We start from the raw sequence: 13,322 nt of genomic DNA, 5'->3' as shown, positions 1-13,322 counted from the left end.
AAAAAGAACAGCATTTATTTGAATATATAATTTATTGTAACAATGTAAGTCTTTACTGTCACAGATCAATTTAATGCATCTTTGCTGAATAAAAATATTAATTTCTTAAAAAAAAGTCTTACAGATTAGGGGAAAAAAAAGTTGAGAAACACTTCATTAGACTCATGTTTAGACATTTCTGGCAGCCTCCTTCTCCTCAAGTTTTTTTGGTAAGTTTTAAAGTGGACAGCCATTATGAATTATATCTGACAGCTTCTGTGTCTGTGCCCTGAGCCCAGAACAGCTGCCTTATTTGGATTATTTGCTGCTTTTTATTCTTGCACCATGCCAAAAGCCATGTGTCATCCATTCAGACTGGATAGGAAACAAGAAGAGAGAATGACGGTGAAAGTACAAGAAGAAAAGGAGGAGGACGAAGAAGTAGGAGATAGAGGAGGAGGACAGAAACTTGAGGATTGTTCTAAGAATCAGTGTGGTGTTGTGCAAGGGAGGCACAATAGAAGATGAAATTGATGTAGAGAGGGTGGAGAGGAGTCGGCTGAAGGGGTGGTAGTTGCATGCAGCCAATGACAATCCAGAAAGCCTGACTCATGAGCGGTTAGATGTTCTGTTCACAAAAGGTCCCAAAAGCCAAGGAACTTGCAAAAACCAGTTGCTTTTCTCAAAGGAAAGGAAAGGAGAAAGAACAGAAAGCTATCTTTACGGTTTACTGTGGTGTGGTTAACCCTCACTCAGGAACAACCCTGGTTTTAGGGGGAGGGGGAGAGAGGCCTGACTGAGACCCACAGCAAGACCTTCCCACCTGTGTGAAGGACAGGAGCCAGAGAAGACGCTTTAGTTTGGGCAACAGCACTCTCTCGTCCACTTTAAACTAGACAAAAACAGACCATCCTCCTCCACAATTCATTATTTATGTGCAAGAGCGTTCCAGAGGATCATAGAAAATTGGAGCTGGGCTGCGAATCAAAGTTCTGGCACGACAAACCATAAGAAACAGAGGGATTTTGAAGGAGGGAGGGAATATCGACAAGGAGATTCACAAAGACAGAGGCTGCTGGAACATGAAGTCTCTTCCAAAGAACCAGGGACGAACCGACCAGATTTTGGGCGCTATGGCGGATATGCTGACATCTCTGGCGATACCCAATCAGAAGTGGGTGAGTGACTTCTGTGGCCTTTCACATTTGTACTTAGTTGTTGAACAATATTAATGCAATACACATGTGACTGTTGCACAATAATATCTGTCCTAATTTTGTGCTTTGAGAGGCTTTAGGTTTTTTTTTTCAAGTAGCATTTGCTTTCATATATATAAACAAGATTTGCATGTAACTCAAAATAATGAACGGCAGCTGGTTTTGCGTGTTTGGAGGACAATTCACATGCATTTTAAATTTACTGTAACTTAGCATGGTCATAATCATAATTCACTGAGCAGTTCCTGTTATTTAACGGCCAGTGAAATCAGAAAAAAATGCATGAAGGATAAGCTTATTGTCAGTCGTCCAATCTAACTGGCTTGAGTTCTGTAATAAATGTGTGCCAGTTTACAAAAGGAACTATTTGCAGACGTGCTCCAGATTGTGTATTTGTAAATCTGAGGAAAAGAACTGACAGATGAACTTAAAATGTGAAGTGTGTGCTTCCTCTGTACGTGTGTACAGCTTCAGAAAAACAGTTGACAGAAAGATTAAATGACCCTTTGTTTGTGAACATCCATGTTTAAAATCATGTCATAACAATGGCATCTATCAAACGAGGAACACATCACAGATAGGAAAAGAATTGAGGGATAAACAATGAAGTCAGTCAGAGAATGACAGAGAAGCATTTCGGAGGAAAACTATGCAAGACCGCTGTGATGGGTTGCAGTGACACACGAAAGACACTCTCCTGGGTGTTTAGGAGGAATTTAGAGCACTTGCATCCACAGGAAACAAGCGCTGATTAGCAAGCTCCTCATAAACAAACCCACGCATGCCATCTTCTCAAAATAGCTGTCAAGTTGTAGGTCTGATTGGCTGTTTACTGTTCTTTAAGCCTTTTCAAATATTTTTTTCTGAATCATGTAACTATTTTTTAAACCACTGTGATGAACCTGTCACTCAAACTGTAAGACATATATATATATATATATATATATATATATATATACACACACACAGTTCAAATAGTTTAAGAGCAACAATGCAGAGGGTTTAAAATACCACTCTTTTGCATTTTTAGTTCCACTGCCCTTGCCAAAATAAAGTCTGAGGAGGAAAACATTTACGTGAGGAATGTTAAGACTGCATGGTAGGAAACCTTCTGCTAAGAACATAAAAGTAAATGTGACATACATAAAAAAATGTCCCATTTCACTATCAGTCTATTGGATAAAAAATCCCCAAAATATAATTGTTATCTTGCAGTTATAGTCAACATTTGGATCTCTTAAATATTTTTCTCTAAAATCTTCAGTATTTGTTATGGCTCAACCTAGGTAGGGCAAAGAGAACAGCACTATAAACATGCTAAATTTATGATGAATTAAAGGGCAAAAATTTCCATCTATGTGTGTACATATACACACACATACACACAATTCAAACATTTGGGGTCAGTAAGATTTTCCTTGAAAGAAAGTAATATTTATAACCAGCAAGGATGCATTAAATTACTCAAAAGTGACACCAAATCAGCATATTAGAATGATTTCTGAAGGATCATATGACACTGAAGACTGGAGTAAAGACTGCTGAAAAATCAGTTTTGCCATCACAAGAATAAATTGCATTTCAAAATGTATTACAGTTTAATATATTAAAACAGTTTTTTTAATTGTAATAACATTTCACAATAGCACAATATTGCTGTATTTTTACTGTATTTTTGATGAACTATAGAAATGCAGCCTTCGTGAGCATCAGAAACGTCATTCAAAAACATCACTAAACTGAAACTGTTATATAAACATGTTTAAACATAATTTAAACATTGTGTGTGTGACACTGTGTGAAAATATTAAACAATTAATTAAATCAGTAAATAATTAAATAAATATGACCCTGGCTGTGAAAACCCAGCTAAAAGTCTTTGTTTTGTGATTTACTGTTTTCTAAAATCATCCTTCATAAGGTAAAGACCATTCTGTGAAAATGTAACCTTGATATCTCTAATATTGACTGAGTAAGGCCATGTCAGAGATTGAAATCATAGTGAAATTAATGGTTGAAATCAAACTTTGATGCTTGTTATCTCATAATTAGCTTTTGAGACTTTAGCCTGGATTTCACAGACAGGTTCACAAATATCTAATATCTAAAATAAAATATGCAATTTCAAATCTCCCATCATTAAAGTTTATATATGTTGACAGCTGAAAATACACATTTCAAGTATAATTTGTGACTGTCCATCTTTGGTTGTAGAACTCAGAGGGTATTGAGCACCTGAGTGTGACACAGGAACAGAAAACAGGAAAACAATGCCCATGGGACACAGAGGGACTGAATTGGGATGATATGTCCCGGGACAGCCTGGAAAGAGTACGAAGAAGAGACAGAGCAAGTAAGACACAACAACCATATTTGGTCAAATGTTGCTTGACTTGACTATTAGTGGGTTAAACATACACAACAAGAGTTGCCAGTGATCAACTCCAATGTGATGGATATGGAGCCAAGGCACATTTAAAAAAAAGAACATGGAGTTTGAAGATTGACTTGGCGCAATCTTGACCTTCAGTAACAAAGGAGTGTATGCCAGTGTTGATGTAAGGCCATGTTCCTGTTTAAAGCAGCTATCATTTATGTTTGAACTACGCCTCACTTCTGCCACATGTGATATCAGGAGTTGTTTTGATCTGCGCAATATGCTTAATGACAGAGTGATATCCTTATTATGGGCTGAAAAAGGCGTCTTTCTGCTGCACTCAACCCGCAGTACAAACAAACATTCTGGCCTACAGTGTTTAGGGTTTGCCAAATATTTACAAGTGCAGTTAACAATATCAGCATGTTTTGGGTGCTCACATGAAATTATAATGGTTTCAGCATTGGCTGAAAATAACTTCACCTAAGATTTAAAGGCATAGTTTGCTTCCCCTGAAAAGCGTAAACACTGTGGCGCTATCAAAACACTGATCTGTTTATTTGACCATTCCATTAGCAGAATATTAGTAACAGTGGCTGAACCAATGGCATGGCTTGGGGCTGGACTACCTGTTTTTTCTGACCAATGGAAGACGGGGTGTATAAGCAAACTGTTTGAAAACACTCATTGAATGCTTCTCAGTACTCGGATGTTTCCTTGTTTCTCCAGCCCATGACCTGGAAATCCTTGATCATGAAGATGCAGCATCTAAAAAAATAAATAAAACAAAAAAGCACCTAAATAATACTAATAATGTATAGCGATGTAGTTGATCTTAAAACTTCACACCAAAAAAGTGCTATATAAGTTTTATAAATGCATAAAGATGTTTAAAAATTCAGACATTTGAAATAAAACATGGAAAAATAACAATTTGAATAAAATGTAATATTTAAAATAATTTTGTCCAAATGTGCAATATTTAATGACTGCCTTCATTTCTAAATAAATAAATAAATAAATGCATAACGGATGCATTATTTTTCCCTTTTCACATCTATAACAACAGTTTTAAGACATGTTTTACATTAAGTCAAGTAGGTAAATCATACGTACATACTTCACATAGTTTAACTGTGCATTTTGCTTTTTCTTATAACAAGACTTTAAAGGGGTCAAAGGATGCTACATGCACTTTTACAAGTAGTTTGAACTGAAATGTGTGTTGGTAGTGTGTGTACACAACCACCCTATAATGATAAAAATCCACACAGTGTTTTTTTTTTTATCTACTCAAATTTTTACACCTTTCTCAAATCGAGCCGATCTCAGATGCCTGTCTGTGTGATGTCACAAAGTTTGATTGACAGTGGCGTTTTAGCACACACTGGACTGACGTCTTACCTTAGACCCGCCCTGAGTGAGCTGTCATCAGTCCGCCATTGTTTCACCGCCGGAGCAGATGTAGACAAGAATGACTCCTAAGCGATTGAGGTGTTCTGTTGTTGGATGTAATAATGAACATAGCAGTCGTCATTTATTCCCGACATCTGAGCCGCTGAAGACGCAGTGGATTGCATTTGTTTTTGAAGGGAATGCGCCCCCGATCTACCTAAATGCGTCTATGTTCGCGTGAATCATTCGTGATCCAGCTTCACCTACAGAAGAAGTGAGTACAAGGTTTTTTAATGAATCTTTGCAAATAGTCTTTTTGTGCTAATTAGCAAGTTTCACAATGAATGCAGCTAAAGTAAACAGTCCCTCAGAGAGTGACTCGGAAGAGAGGGGCGGGGTCATCAGAGCTCATTAACATTTAAAGGAAAATGCTACAAAACGGCTTGCTCTGAAAAGAGCTGTTTTTGACAGGGTAAAAAAGGTGTTTTTTACACTACCATTCAGAAATTTTAACCAAACTATGTTACAGACTTTTCATTAAGACCCTAAAGAATCATATCAACTTGTGGAAAATGGGCATTGGATGACCCCTTTAACAACAATGCCAGTAGGTGGTGACAAGTAACTGTGTATTATGAGTGACTCACTGAATTATTCAAACGATTCCTTCAAACAAACTGATTCATTTAGAAACGAAACAACTGACATGAGTCATTGAATCGTTCAATCAACATATTTATTCAAACATACTGCTACATTCAGGAAATAAACGCCAGTAATGTGTTGCTTAAAGATGTGCAACAATCGATCCTGTTTTTGTTTCGTTCAGTAGGGCCTACTCTTGTTAATGCAGCAAAACTATACAAATGCAGTGGTGATATTATGTCTAACATGTAAGTTACTTATTAATTTTTTGTTTATTGAAATATGTCTACTGTTGCGGTGAATATCAGCACAGCCTGCACGGTGATATGTTTGTTGACAGCTGGATGCAATTACAGCTGGAAAATGAGTTTTTTTGTATGTATTATTATTTTAACTGCAGTCCAACAATGAAAGTCTGAAGGGGTAAATAAAGCTAATGAAGTGTTTTGGCTGTGAGTGAATTTATGTTGGGTGTAGATAAGTTCAGGTAACAGCTCTTATCAGATCGGCTCTGTCACAGGTCTAAGCAGGTTTTTAATGAACCACACCCTGTAACTGTACTGCCTGAACTGATAAGCAAACTTATTTAATCAAGTTGTAGAGAGGAAACGATCTTTGCTAATCTTCCATGACGAAAACTGGATGAAACGCTGCCCTGAACAGCTTCCAGATGGGAGACCCACTTGCATGCCTTTGGCCAATGTCAGGAAAATGCACTACTTGTTGTAGCTATGATTATTTGGAGTTAAACGCATTCAGTTGAGTTAATCAGTAAAGAGCCTTGTAGTGGGATGGATACTGAATACTGAGGTATGTGACATGTAGCCAAATCACTAACTGTTCAGGACGTGGTGCATAGGAAAGAAAGGAGTCCTAGGATGTTTGTCGCAAATTAGACTGCTTAGATGAATTGCAGTGTCAAAGCCGTAGCTTCTAAATATTAGTTTAAGACATACTTATGTTGGGTGTAGATAAGTTCAGGTAACAGCTCTTATCAGATCGGCTCTGTCACAGGTCTAAGCAGGTTTTTAATGAACCACACCCTGTAACTGTACTGCCTGAACTGATAAGCAAACTTATTTAATCAAGTTGTAGAGAGGAAACGATCTTTGCTAATCTTCCATGACGAAAACTGGATGAAACGCTGCCCTGAACAGCTTCCAGATGGGAGACCCACTTGCATGCCTTTGGCCAATGTCAGGAAAATGCACTACTTGTTGTAGCTATGATTATTTGGAGTTAAACGCATTCAGTTGAGTTAATCAGTAAAGAGCCTTGTAGTGGGATGGATACTGAATACTGAGGTATGTGACATGTAGCCAAATCACTAACTGTTCAGGACGTGGTGCATAGGAAAGAAAGGAGTCCTAGGATGTTTGTCGCAAATTAGACTGCTTAGATGAATTGCAGTGTCAAAGCCGTAGCTTCTAAATATTAGTTTAAGACATACCAAGAGCAAGCACCAGTGCCCATTTAATCAGGGTTGCTTCCTTATGTAAGTTTACTTATTTTGTTTACTTTGATGCTGTGAATGAAAACAAAAAAATTGTAAACCAAAATTCATAAGCGATGACCGAAATGACTACTTCTCAATAGGGTAGTTCACCCCAAAATGAAAACTCTTTTGCATGTAATTTATTCACCATTATGTCAGTTCTGAAGAGATTGTAGCACTTGCAATTACACTGAATGAGAACTAAAGCTTTCGAGCTTCAAAAAAGGATGTAAAAGCACCATTATGTGTCATAAACACCAAAAGTAATCCATGACTCCATGCGCTAAATTACAAGTCTTCTGCAGCTGTACAGTAGCTGCAGAACACACTATTCAATGACAATCTTGTCTTCCAGTGAACCATTCACTAATGTGTCTCTATCACCAAAATGAATTAAGTAACCAGAGCTGTGTTTCCCAAAAGCATCATAAGCCTAAGTAGATCATAGAAAGCATCGGCAACAGTGGTCTCTGTGATCTACTTATGATAACAATGCAGATCAGTCCAGTCCAATTGAATCAGTGAGTCATTCAGACTGGTTTTGTGCACTGATTAATTAAGAAGATTCAAATCAAAAGAATGATTTGTTTTCAAATTAGATGTTACTGTTTCTCTCATGAACGTACCAAAGTATACTTCAAGTGAATAATGATTAAAGGGGTCATATGATGCGATTTCAAGTTTTCCTTTCTCTTTGGAGTGTTACAAGCTGATTGTGCATAGATAAGATCCCTGAAGTTGCAAAGACTAAAGTCTCAAATTTGAAAAATAATGTGTTTTTTGAACATTAAAGCATGTCAACATATTCTGTTACACCAAATACACAAAATAATGATCTTTAAAAAAGCATCATATGACCCCTTTAAAAGGAATTGTTCATCCAAAAATGAAATTAGCTGAAAATGTATTCACCCTTTGCCATCCATAAATACTCCTATATATATACCTTATATACATACACCTTTAAATTAGATGTTTCTCCTTCAAAGCTATTCATAAAGGCTTCAGAACATGCAATTGAATCCTGTTGAAAATAGCGAATGGAAAACATTATTCATTTGTCTCCTTTTGTGTTTCACAGAAAAAAGTCTAGTAGATTTGGTACGACATGAAGGTGAGTTAACAATGACACAATTTTTATTTTTGGGTCAACTTCTCAAAAGAGCTTTAGCCATTTTGTAAGATGCCGTCTCTTCAAGTTAATACTTTTCAGTTCCCCATCAATAAGATCTGAAGAGCTCAAAGTGAAATTTCCATTCCTTGCTTTGTCTATGGCTAAAGAGGCCCCTGCAGTACTAGAAGAGCTAGAGGCACAGGAGATCACCCATCTGTTAAAGATTAGAAACAAGATGCCGTTTAGCAGCTTCAGTGGAATCACAGGACACTGCCAGCATTCACTAAATCACATGCAGATGTGTAGCTTGCACACATTCACTTTTTTTCTCTTCCTTACCAAAAGCTTATGTCCGGCAGTCCATTCAGGACATTTCGTTGGATAGAAGCCCTCAAGTCTTCACTAAATCCTCAAGCTTCACTTTCCACTCTAGGAGTCTTGAAGCACGTCATGTAGCTCTTTCATAACAGGGTTGACTGTGGACGATGACACAAATGTTTAAAACGATATGTATGCCCTTCAATTCTTTTCTTTTGTCTGGCTGAATGCTGGAAATCCGCAACAAAAGGAGGCAGCAAGAGCAGATTTTTTCCAAGGTGAATGGCTCATACATATACAGTTTCCTGGGCCTATGACCTCAGATAGTGAGTGTGACATAATCAGATCCCTGTGCTGAGATAAAATTGCTTTAAATCTTTTATGTGGAGAAATATTTCACCTTTTAATATTGCAGGGCACTGAGAATTATTTGTTGTTCATAATTTTTGTATTATTCATTTTAGTGGTTCAAGGCTGAGTCTCATAACTCTAGCGCAGTATTTTTTGTTCGTAATTATTTGATTCATTTTCTTCATTCATTATTTAGTTACAGGAAAGCTGTTTGGCTCTGTCATGTGTTGCTGATGTAACTTTCTCATGCATTCAGAAAAGAATCATGCTTTCATCGCTGCAGTAGAAGATGCCTGCTGTGCAAACAAAGATTTTTTGGGGTGCTGATATTTTACATAAAACATTATGTAGCGGCGTATCTCAAAAATCCTCTATACATGGTTTGTTCTGCAAGAAATGTTCATCCATTCATAAGTTGGCCCATTATAAAGACCCCCTTTCCACATATTCCTTAGGCCAAAAAAAACAACAACAAACAGCTGGGGGAATGTGGAGTCAGAATTCCCAAGAGACCCATAGGCTAAGCGAGTCCCAACCTTAAAAGGGCCTTTGTTACCACAGCTTTGGAGCTGCATTGCCACACTGGGGAAAATTGGTGGTGGTTGCCTCAGGCTTTCCCAGTGTGTGTGTGTGTGTGTTTTCACGTCTATATGTTTTATTGAGCATGTTTAATGCATGTCAAACCTCGATTAGAACATAAACATTGACATTTATTGCTACAGTGTGTCTATTATCCAACCTAACTTCCAGAATTCAGAACTGAAGTAGCGGCGTCCTTTAAATTCATGAGAAAGAATTGGCCACACCCCACAGAAAATTGAGTGGAAATGACAGGATTAGACATTTACTGAATTAAAATAAGTCAGAGGTAATGCATTTTGGGAAGTGGCAAGTCCTTCCACCTTGGTCCAGAAAAACTTATAGAGTATCTGTACATCATTTGGTTGGTTTATTTCTCATTCTATCATTCTGTCTAATAATGTTCTGTCATTCTGTCTATCTGTGTATCATTCTGTTGTTTCTGTCCATTTATTGTTTTATATACACTGCAATATAAAAGTTTGGGGTCAGTTTTTTTTTTCTTAAAATAAATTGATACTTTTATTTACCAGGAATACATTAAATTAATTAAAAGTTACAGCAAAAACGTTTACATTGATTTGTATTTCAATTAAATGCTGTCCTAAATGCGTCAAATAGTTTTTTTTTGCAGTTTCCACAAACATATTAAGCAGCACAAGTGTTTTCAACATTAATAATAAGAAGAAATGTTTCTTGAGCACCAAATCAGCATATTAGAATGATCTCTGAAGCATCATGTGACACTGAAGACTGGAGTGGCTGCTGAAAATCCAGCTTTGCCATCACAGGAACAAATTACAATTTAGAATATATTAAAATCTATGATGACTGTTAGCTGTCATTCTCTCTATAGTTCTGTCATTCTATCTGTCTTACTCATCTTCTGTTCTTCTGTCTGTCTATTGTGCTACTGTTCTCTGCCCTTAAAGCCTATGCATTTCAAGAATTTTAAGCCATTTTATTTGGCTTTGTCAAGCCAACATTCAGTGTTTATCTAGTCAAAGTTTGCCTTTCTAGTTCAATGATTTGAAGGAATTTATCTGTTTAATATAATTTCATTTGAATTCTACTTAATTACATTGACATTTGAATTGCAAATCTTCATCATTTTGCCACCTCAATTCAAATTCATAAATCCTATTGGATTTAAAATGCATTCTCAGTTTAATTTCTAAATGGTAAAAATATGTGGCTCTAAGCTTTGCACATCATGGGCACAAAATAAAACAGAAAAAAAAGATGTCTATATAGAAAGAATAGACGTACAACTAAATCCAATTTAGGTCAAAGCATATATACAAAAAACAAGAGTTTATAAGGAGCACCGACATTCTCTCGAGTTAATGCTCCAGAGCAGGAGACACATTGATAAACTGCTGGCCTCTAGGCCAGAAGCCAGACCTTCACACCCAGTAACCATCAGCCATCATCCTCTCAATCAGCTCCTAGAACAGTTTAAGCCTGTGTCAGGAACATCGTAAAGCTGTAGGGCTGTTTGTATATTTCTTGCCGTTGTGTTTATCCACTGGATGTTGATATATGGTTACTGTTGGGTGAGATGTATCCCGTTGTTGAAAGATCTATGGTTTAGGATGGAGTTTGGGAATCAGATGGGTCATGTGGTGGACGTTGGTCTGTTTTGTTTTGCCTCTTTGGTTCTAACTGTTACTTTGTTGGTCATTAATCAGAGCAGAGGTTGCTACACCTTCCCCCAAATGCCTTAGCCAAGTCCTCATGATGAACGGTGCTCTGGGGAGATAGTCTTTGATCTGAAGATGAGAAAACGGTAGCCTGACATTGTTGAGTCATTGTTTTTTTGGCTACAGGGTTGAGAGAACAACATTCATGCAGACAGAGACAGCAGTCTGCAGAGATCAGATCTAATCATCTGCTTCTTTATGTATCAGGGAACAAAACTGGTCCACAGATGGCATTTCCACACTGTGATGTTTTATGAACAGAAATCCCAGGATGAGATAAAGGACCGAGAGGAAATGCATGCTGTTCTAGTCATCAGAATATGGAAATGGTAGCAGAAGTAGTTTGGAGTCTGTGTGTAGTATAATTGAAAACAGATATGCCTTACATAATCTCTGCATTAATTTGTCGTTGAATGGACTGCGTTGCATGTCTAGATGGTAAGAAGGATTGTGTTTACATTGGATAAACCTATATGTTTAAATATCTCATCACTAATCTTTGAAAATCCTGAAAATCCTCCTCAGGACATCTTAGTGGCTAGATTTATAGGATCTGGGGGAGAGTATTCAGCTGAGGTTCATCTGTTTAAGTACAGTATGCAAATGATGGGGAGTTCTGGTGAGAGGAATTGTGGGAGGCACCGCTATATGTTTCCCATCAGTCTACACAATACAGTTGACAGTATGCATGTATGTCTATGAATGACATGTATTTAAATGTGCATTTGTGTCTCCTTTTCAGTTCATTTTATTGACCACATCCCACAGGATGTTGAATTGGAATAACAGGAAATTAAATTTGTTGAATTAAGCCATGTTGATGGCTCCATTTTGAAGATAGATAGATAGATAGATGGATGGATGGATGATAGATAGATAGAAGATATTATTTTATAAATAGTATGTTCAAAAGAACAGCATTTATTTGAAATAGAATCTATTGTAACATTAATATATAGTGCATCTTTGCAGAATAAAAATATTCATTATTTAAAAAGGATCTTACTGTAAATCTTTATTATGTATATATATTTAATTTGATTTAATTTATTAATTGAATAATATTTAACATAATGTAATATATGTAAATTTATACAAACATAGTAAGTTATCATTCAAAGGTTTATTACTGATATCATCTAATGTTTCTGAAAATACCCTAAATGGGATGTGTATGATAACATGTTTATGGGTAATAATAATAAAAAAGTGAAAAACTGAAAAACACTTACAACAGATATATGAATTAATTTTTGAATATCATTACTTTTAAATTCCACTTTGTATTAAAAATCTGTATCTCATTTGCAACCTAATTTCAAATTTAGCAGCTAATTTGAAATTTAAATTCTCGATTAATTTCTAAATGGTGCATATCAAGAATGTCTGAATATGTGTGTGTGTGTGTGTGTGTGTGCGCGCACATTTTTGTATATATTTTTGTGAGAGTCCTGGTCAATCTCTTGGCTGGGGTTGGGAGAGAGACCAGCAAACAAAGTGCAGAGCATACAACACCAGCTCACTGCAGCCAGCCGGCTTTCTGCCAGCTGTCTCTCTGTTCTCCCACACTGCTGCCTATTCATGCAGGCCTTAATTGGAGCTCCTGCTTTTAGAAAGAGAAAGAATGAGAATTCGAGAGGTCTAAACATCCCAATAAAAACACAGTATGGTGAAGGCACTGCACTGTAGGATTTAGAATGGGTTGAAGAAGGGAAATGAGAAGACTAAGTCACTTTACTTCATTTTCATCTATACATGTTGATGTAAATTAACTTGGGACAGCTGTATTGGTCATTGCATGATTGCATACTTAAGCTTGCTGACCTTGAACCCTCTACTACTAACATTTTCACTGTTCCTGTCACTGTCAAAGCTGTTAGACCTTGAACCATTGTTTGTGTAATTAGCATGCAGTGAGCAATGCCAGAATCCATCATCATCAGTATGTGCAAAAACAAGTTGGAGGGGAGTGGGTAAGCAGAGCCAACACTACTTTAAGCTATTTGTCAATCCATTTTTAATTTCATGTACTTAAACGTGAGTGGACATTGATAAATGTAGTCTTTGACAAAATCATTTTTGAGCCTCCCATCATAATAATGTCATTTGCGTGAGTTTGAGGTAGGACTATCCGTTTGGCTGATGAATT

General features: G+C 36.8%; 1 protein-coding gene across 1 annotated transcript in view; it reads left to right on the top strand.

Annotated features, from left to right (window-relative positions):
- The first annotated feature begins 624 nt into the window (after window positions 1-624).
- LOC107681953 (rho guanine nucleotide exchange factor 25-like) overlaps window positions 625-13,322 on the top strand; it is a 71,404-nt gene continuing 58,706 nt past the window's right edge. The window contains exons 1-2 of the mRNA XM_016478328.1: window positions 625-1,157; window positions 3,411-3,549. Coding sequence (XP_016333814.1) covers window positions 1,062-1,157; window positions 3,411-3,549 — 235 coding nt within the window. The 5' untranslated portion in view covers window positions 625-1,061. The remainder of the gene's footprint in view (window positions 1,158-3,410; window positions 3,550-13,322) is intronic.

The sequence above is a fragment of the Sinocyclocheilus anshuiensis genome, unplaced genomic scaffold (assembly GCF_001515605.1).
Source record: "Sinocyclocheilus anshuiensis isolate Anshui unplaced genomic scaffold, SAMN03320099.WGS_v1.1 scaffold2090, whole genome shotgun sequence".
Classification (NCBI taxonomy): Eukaryota; Metazoa; Chordata; class Actinopteri; order Cypriniformes; family Cyprinidae; genus Sinocyclocheilus; species Sinocyclocheilus anshuiensis.
Note: the sequence above shows the minus strand (reverse complement) of the source record. Positions and strands in the feature narration are given on the sequence as shown.